General features: G+C 44.9%; 1 protein-coding gene across 1 annotated transcript in view; it reads right to left on the reverse strand.

Annotated features, from left to right (window-relative positions):
• The window catches only part of DNHD1 (dynein heavy chain domain 1), a 51328-nt gene that overhangs the window by 7589 nt on the left and 35768 nt on the right, over positions 1–7971 (reverse strand). Inside the window, 6 exon segments of the mRNA XM_015568019.1 lie at positions 3042–3537; positions 3752–4183; positions 4314–4496; positions 4962–5111; positions 7448–7550; positions 7626–7830. Coding sequence (XP_015423505.1) covers positions 3042–3537; positions 3752–4183; positions 4314–4496; positions 4962–5111; positions 7448–7550; positions 7626–7830 — 1569 coding nt within the window.

A 7971-nucleotide genomic window follows, 5' to 3' on the forward strand; every position in this document is an offset into this window, starting at 1 on the left:
TTCCCTGTAGCCCACTGCACCTTCAAGCCAGCAACGAACGGTTCATTGAATCCTTCTTGTGTTTCAAATCTTTCTTTTCTTTGCTCCTTTCTCCTTTGAAGGGCACAGGTGTTTACATTGAGGCAACCCAGAGATAATCCAGGATAATATCTCTATCTTAAGGTTGATTGACTAGTAACTTTAATTACATCTGCAAAGTCTCTCTTGCCATGTAACAGAACATAGTTATGAGTGTAACACCGGGGGAAGGGGGAGGCAAAGGTCATGAGAGCCACAATTCTGTCTACCACATCTGGCTATTCAGACTTCTGAAAGATCTTTTGTTTTCCTGACAAATGGAACAGAAATGACTATCAGCGATTCTGACATGATGCTTAGAGGGATAGCAGCCAACTAGGCAACAGATTACTACAAATACAGTGGCTTAAAACAACAGAAACTTATTCTCTCATAGTTCTGGGGGCCAGAAGTCCAAAATCAAGGCACTGGCAAGACTGCCCTCCCTCTGAAGGCTTTAAGGGAGACTCCTTCCTTGCCTCTGCCAGCTTCCGGTGGCTTCAGGAGTTCCTTGGTTTGTAGCTACATAACTCCACTATTTGTCTCCATCTTCACATGGCTTTCCCTTTGTGTACTTATGCCTTCTCTTCTGTCTCTTTTCTTTTTTAAAATTTTACTTGTATTTATTTCAGAGAGGGAGGTAGAGTTATAGAGAGATTGAAACAACAATGATGAAAGAGAATCATTCATTGGTTGCCTCCTGCACGCCCCACACTGGGGATGGAGCCCGAAAGCCAGGCATGTGCCCTGACTGGCAATCGAACCATGACCTCCTGGTTTATAGATCAATGCTTAACCACTGAGCCATGCCGTCCAGGCTCTTCTATCTCTTATAAGGATACTTGTCATTACATATATGGTCAGCTCAATCTAGGGTGGTTTCATTTCAAAGTCCTTAATTACATCTGCAAATACTCTTTTTCCAAATAAGGTCACTTTCATAGGTTCCAGGGGTTAGGATGTGGATATATATTTTAGGGTTCCACCATTCAATCCACTACAATGTGATAAGCCAACATGCTAATGATCATAGAGCAGAAAGATGGAAGAATTTGGGTGCTTGAAGGCAACACGGAAGCCCTGTACTTACCTCATGCTTATTATAATGTGAGATAAACAAATCCCTATTTAAGCCGTGATAAGTTGGGTTTTTGTTACTGGTAGTGACAGCAAGATGGGGGTTGGAGGAAGCAATGAGGGTTTTTCTTTTTCCTACTGGGAAGGCAGCTAGGCTATGTGGTAGGTAAGAGGCTGGTTTATCTCATGAAACTTAGACTATGTGCTCACTGAACTTTAGTGGATTTATTAGAAGATATTGGAGTGTGCTGGCTACCTCTCTACTTCAGTGAGAGAAACTTAAAGGAAATTCCTTTCTGCTCATATCAAGCAAGTTCAGACCACAGATGATAAGATAGTCATACCCCTGGCTGATCTGCAAAGATGATTCTCTAACTCATGTTGCATGGAATGGGCTTCCTGACGCTAGGTCCATCCCAAGCACTTCTCTCTATGCACTTCCTGCTTGATAAAGATAAGTTCTTTGGATTTGGATACAGCTCAAAGTAATAGGGCCTAAATTCCCTGGCCAACCAGCCTGAGCTCACTACTCAGACTATTTTCTTACTTACAGCTCTGAGGTCAAGGCTGAGATTTAGATGGATGATAAGTACACCAAGGAATTGGTGGAGCCCCCAGAACCATGTTAAGAGACAGAAGCTAGAAGGTATGGTTTAAATTCAAGACTGAGAATGTATCAAGATTTCTTGCATTCTTTAATAGCTAATAGAGTCCTTATGAATGAAATCTGTAGTAAAAAGATGAGATATTTAAGGGGGTTAGCCAGAAAAATCTCAAAAGTTTATAGTAGTTATCTTGATTTGATTTTGCTTCATTTTGTATATCAGGTTTGTTGGTATGGTGAGATGGCATGTAATCTATCATAGGTTAAGGAATCACAAGGTTCCACATCCAGATCTAATCAAGAGCAATGAATACCATTCAGAGTTTCTGGACTCAGAATTGTATGCAAAAAGTGGCTGTTAGGCAGTGAATTCATTTAGAGTTACCCATGTGATAGTTCTATAATGGGCATTTTTATAATGGTGCATGGGCACAATGGAAAGTAGTGCTGAATAGCCAAGGGATGGACTGTAATAATGGCAGCAGTAATATATTAGTAGTAATAAAGACTAACATTTTGGAGAACTTTTTATATAGTGTTCCCCAGAAAAAATGTATACTAATGTATACACACACTTAGGATAATTCTGAAGGCAGTGTTTATTAAAATACATTTCATTTTCAAAATTGCGCTATCAATTGTTAAAGTGCATATACATTTTGGGAGGACAACCTGTATATTAGGCACTGTATGAACCCCTTTTATGAGAATTACCATACTTAATACTCACAACACTTTATGAGATGGGTATAAGTAAGACCCTCAATTTATTGGCAAATAAACAGATTAAGGAACTTGCCTTAGGTCAACAGCTAGCAAGGGACAAATGACTGACCCAGGTAGTCTGATTATAGAGCCTATGTTACAGACCCCTTTGTCATACACCTTCCATTAGAGATATCTGCTATTCTCATCCCTAACCCTTTCTTCTGGGAAATAAACACCCTCCCTCCCTTCCCTTAGAAAATGTTCCTTCTCATACTCCACCCAGATGGGTCGCTGATCCAAGCAGAACCAATAGATATATTTCCCCAGAATTCCTGGACATAGGAACAAATTTGGGTTGTAAAGCTCTGAGTTGTTAGCCAAGTTTCCAGTAGTGCTAAGCAGATCAGGGAAGTGAAAGATCATGGAATGGTCAGACACATAGATTCAGAATCATTGCAATTTGGGCCAAAAGATGTAAATGTGACCTAATTTAATAGGCTGTGAAACCTGGGATTCCTTGGCCACGAAAATGTAATTATGAAAGGGAATGTCACTCTGGCTCCGATGCCGGGCAGTTCAGACACCCGAGAAACACTATGATTATTATCTGTGGCTTTACCTCTGCCCTTGGTGGGAACTGGGGCCATGTATCTAGTATGCTCCAGAGGCAGTGGGTTCAGCCAGTTGAGGGCCTGCTTGCTGGGGTCAAGCACCAGAGGCCAACGGCAACTGAAGTAGTGGGTGTAACTTCGCAGAAGCAAGCCTGCCAGGCGAGCTGACTTTGCCCGGGGCTTCAGGTCTCGGTCCCACTGGAACTGTTCGGATTCAGAGCTCAGTAAGGACAGAAGGCTAAAGGGAGAGCACGTGGAGAGCAGGGGCGTTTTTGGTGGTGTGATGACAGATTTCTGATTCTGCTTCAGGGCCTGTGCCACGTCATCTGGGCCCAGAGTCTCCTGAAAGCCCTTACACACAGCCAGCCACTTTGCCAGTAGCTCCTGGCGCCTTAATGGTGGGAAGGGACCCAGGTAAACGATGGCAGCTGAACACAGGAGGGCATCGCCATACACAGTCATGCACTGCCTCTTCAACTTCTAGTGTGTAAGGGAAGACCAGAGGGTGTGCAGGCCAGTGAGGAGGGTAGAGGCAGAGGGTCTAGCAGAGAGGGAGCAAGGCAGGGTATAAAGGAAAGCATGGCAAAGGGGCAGAGTGGGATAGAGGGAGGCAGTGAGGGCACTGAGAGGAGGAGGAATGCGGGCAGTGGTGCAGAAATGAACTTTGGGGGGAAATCTGGGAGGGGCTGGTTACCTGGAGCTCTGCAGTCCAGGAATGCATGGGCTCGAGCAATGCAGCCTTTATGGGCCACGTGTGATACTGGTCAGACTGACTCCAATTGAGACTCTCTACCAGATGGCTGTGGGAAGCCTGGATACCTTCCAGCTGCGTAGTCAGGGCCAAATTGTGCTCCAGGATCTCCTGAGACTGGAACTGGTAGTGGGCCAGCTGGGCCTGCTCCCGAGCCAGTGTCGCCTCTACCTGCCGCAGCAGCAGGCCCGTGGGCAGGCCTCGGTGTTGTGCCAGCCTGTGGCGCAGAACAGCCCAGAGCCAGGCTGCCAGGCTGGCTGCAGGTGTGCTTACTGCCCGCAAAGCTGCGTCACTCATACCTGGAGCCTTTAGGGCGATGCTTAAGTTTATTATCTCCGAGTCCGTCATCTTCTCCTTGGGGAAGAACACCAGCTCCTGGGAGAGTTTATGTTAAAAGGAATGGGGGTGACATAGATGCTCGGAACCTTACTCCCTCATTCTTACCTTGTCAAGTGTTCCTTTTACGTCTCTGCTCTCCTCATCTATTATGCCCCACATTCCCTACCTGATAAAAATCTTCAGTGCTTAACAGCTGCTTGGCACTGGCCCAGCCTCTTTCACGGTGGAACAGGTCACACAGTGCATTGGTCACCTGGACCACAGATTCTGGCGGTGCTCGATAGCTTCGTAACTCCTCGAAATCAGTCACCTTCAGCTGGCTCAGGGGCCCAAGAAATGCCTTGCCCATCTAAATGAGGACAAATTCCCTCTTGAAGTGAGCTCTTAAAATGCCCTCTTTGTTCAAGGTATTGTCAAGAGCAGGGGTCCTCAAACTTTTTAAACAGGGGGCCAGTTCACTGTCCCTCAGACCGTTGGAGGGCCGGACTATAGTTTAAAAAAAAAACTATGAACAAATTCCTATGCACACTGCACACATCTTATTTTGAAGTAAAAAAACAAAACGGGAACAAATACAGTATTTGTATTTGCATGTGGCCTGCGGGCCGTAGTTTGAGGACCCCTGGTCAAGAGGGATCGTCTCCCCTTAGGAGTCCCCATAAAGGGGCCATTCCTCAAGCCATCTTATTACTGTTGTCCCCTCCCCCAGGAGACTCCATGACAAATCACCCCCTCCTCTCCTCTGGGCATCCTATCAGGAGCTGTCCTCTCCCAAGAGAAGAGCAGTTCAGGGCAGGGGACAGAGAGAGCCCACCTGCTCCAGGAAAGCCTCATGCTGAGCCCGCAGGGCATCCCACTGCTTGGTCAGGTTCCTAATGAGGGACTCCTGCTGCCGACACTCCGCTAGTTGCCGCTTGTGTAGGATCTTGCTGTGCTCTAGTTGCTGACGCAATATGCTGAGTTTCTGTGAACAGAGAGCCAGGCTGCAACTCCAGACCCTAGACCAGGTGGAAATACCCCAGGGAAGACTCCATGGGCTTGGAACTCCAGCATACTCCTCACTTAATAGTCAGGGTGATCAAGTTGAACTCCAAATAAGCCACTAATATAGGCTGCGCTCTCACTTCCTGGTCTGTGAGTTATATATCTAATGATGCAGCCCCAAGTTGGTGGTTGCTTCTCCTGACCTGCCATACAGATCCAGGCAATACATGTTTGACCATTTTGCTCCCTTTTCTGTTACTAGACCCACTAATGGCATTTGACGCAGAGACAGTTCCCTTCCTCTTGAAACATTTTTCTCCCTGAGTTTCATGATACCGTGTTCTCCTTTGGCTTTCTCCAATTTCTGAGGCTGCTCTTTCTCAGTCTTTTCCTCTGTCATCCCTTAAATATTCCTCAGCAATTTTTTCAGGGCCCCTTCTCTACTCACCCCACATTTCAATGTGCCCTCCCTAATCCCATGGCTTTTATTACCATTTATATTTTAACAACTCCCAAGTCTCTATCTCTAGCCAGATTTTTCCCCAAACCCCTCACCCTGTATCTATCTGCTTAGTAGAAATTTCCTCTTCGTTGTCTCATAGGCCCCTCAGACTCCACATGTCGAAAAATGTATATATTGGCTTCCTCAGATCTCTTGCAATCTTACTCACCCATTCATATATTCTTTTTCTTAGAATTGTGGCAAAATACACCCAAGTTTCCCAAACGTAATTGCCACCCTGACTCCATCTCTTCTCTTCCCCTCAAACCCAAAGCATTTCCTTTCAATTATCTCCTCCTACCATTTCTCATGTCTACTCCCATCCCCACTACCCATCACCTATGCCTGTGTTCTCTTCACTTTTGACCTTCTGTACTGGCTTCTACTCTTAATCCCCACCTGAAATCATTTTCCATGCCGTAGCCTGATTGGTTTTCTAATAACCAAATATCATCATCATCATGTGCCTTACCACACCTGCCATTCTTTCATTTGGTTTACAATGCCTCTGTGACCAGAAAGCCTCTACTCATTTTCCCAGCTTCATCTCCTTTTCCTTTCCCATTACTCTACTCTCCAGCCATCCCTGACTTTCAGTTCCTCCAATGTGGCACCCATTCTTTTGCCTCTGGGCCTTGGCATATGCTGTTGCTTCAGCCTGTGACATTCTTCCTCTCCACCCCCGTTTATGCAAAATCTTACTTAATCTTTAGCTATCAACGTTGATGTACTTCATTCATTTGTTTACATATTTAAAGAATGTTTTTGAGTGCCTACTGTGGCTCTGTGCTTTCTTTAGAAAGTCTTTCTTGATACTTCAGAGTATCCTGGACTTACTCTGTCATTATACACTGTTTTAATTGCCTGGACTCATTTATATCTTCCAGTAATCTAGGCACCATAAAAGCAAGGACAGTGTCTTATCTTTCTTATTAGGAGGCAATCTAACCTAATATTAATAGTAGTTAACATTTATTGAAACTCTTACTATGTGCCAGCACTTTTAAATGCTTTACATGTAAGATCTCATTTAATGCTCGTTCTAAATATCTCTGGATTTCAGTTTTCTCATCTGTAAAATGTAGGGGGAAATAGCCACCTCAGAAACTTGTGGCAAGGATTCTATCTATCTATCTATCTATCTACCTACCTATTTATCTATCTATCCATCCATCTAAATGTAAACATAAGATGTAGATGTAGACATAGACATAAATATTAATGAATGCCTGGACCAAAAAAATGTGGACTTCAATTAATTTTTGTTGAGTACAGTAATGAATAAATGAAACAACTGAATATGAGAGAGAAAAGAGATAGTTATCCAGAATAATTCTGGGATTTGGCTTAAATGCCTAAATGAATGGTGGTGCCATTTCCTGGGGTGAGGAGTATTGAGAGAACCACACACTATCATGGCTGTTGAGTAAATGACCAAGGGATCTGACACTGATAGAACATTCAGGTGAAGCGGAGGATCAGAGGGAGAGGTGACCATGAGACTGTCATCCCTACCCCATTCCTGATGGAATCTACAGAGACCTTGGGGAGCATTCTGAACTTCACACAGTCAAGCTACTAGGGGAAACCAGAAGCTACACTTGGGTTTCATGTGTTTAGAAGAATCAGCCAGGTCTCAGATGTGTTATGGGGAGTTTTGAGTCTAAGTTCTAAAGGAGGAGGCAGCATGGATTAGAGAGATCTCATGGGGGAAAGGGGACTCTCCAGAGACAAGAACTAAGGTTCAGTTTGGTTGGTTCCTCCAAAATCCCCTTTTGGGCTTCTGCTTTGGACCATAGTCTTTTCCCTCTTACCTTGTAGGAGTCTCTCATCTCCTGTTTCAAGATGGAGACCTGGTGGATGTGGATATTGTGTTGTTCAAATATTGTTGTCAGATTCCCCAGGGCATTGTTGAACCTGGAGAGACAGTGACCCAGTGAGTGTATTTGAGAGAGCAGAAGTAGGTACACGGCAGGGAATGGGACCACTCACCGCTGAGCTTTGTTCTTCATCTGTAGGATCATCTGTTGTTGCAGCAGCATGAAGGTCTCCAGGAAGTCTAAGAAGGTCTTGGGGGTGACGAGTGGCAATTCAGGGCACAGGTGCCCATGGTAGCTGGCAGCCGAAAGGTGGATGAAAGCCATGGCTTTGGCCACACTGGGAATTGAGGCCTGGAGGTCTGGGTACTTCAAGGTATCTGCAACAGGCATGACTTTAGCCTGGGCTAGTGAGCTTGTAAAAGAATAGGAAAGGAAAGGGACCTTTTCTTGGCTCAGAAAAGAGGGCAGAAAAGTTGAAGGGGACTCACTAGGAGAGAGAGAGAGAGAGAGAGAGAGAG

Source organism: Myotis davidii, unplaced genomic scaffold (assembly GCF_000327345.1).
Source record: "Myotis davidii unplaced genomic scaffold, ASM32734v1 scaffold484, whole genome shotgun sequence".
In the NCBI taxonomy this organism is placed as follows: Eukaryota; Metazoa; Chordata; class Mammalia; order Chiroptera; family Vespertilionidae; genus Myotis; species Myotis davidii.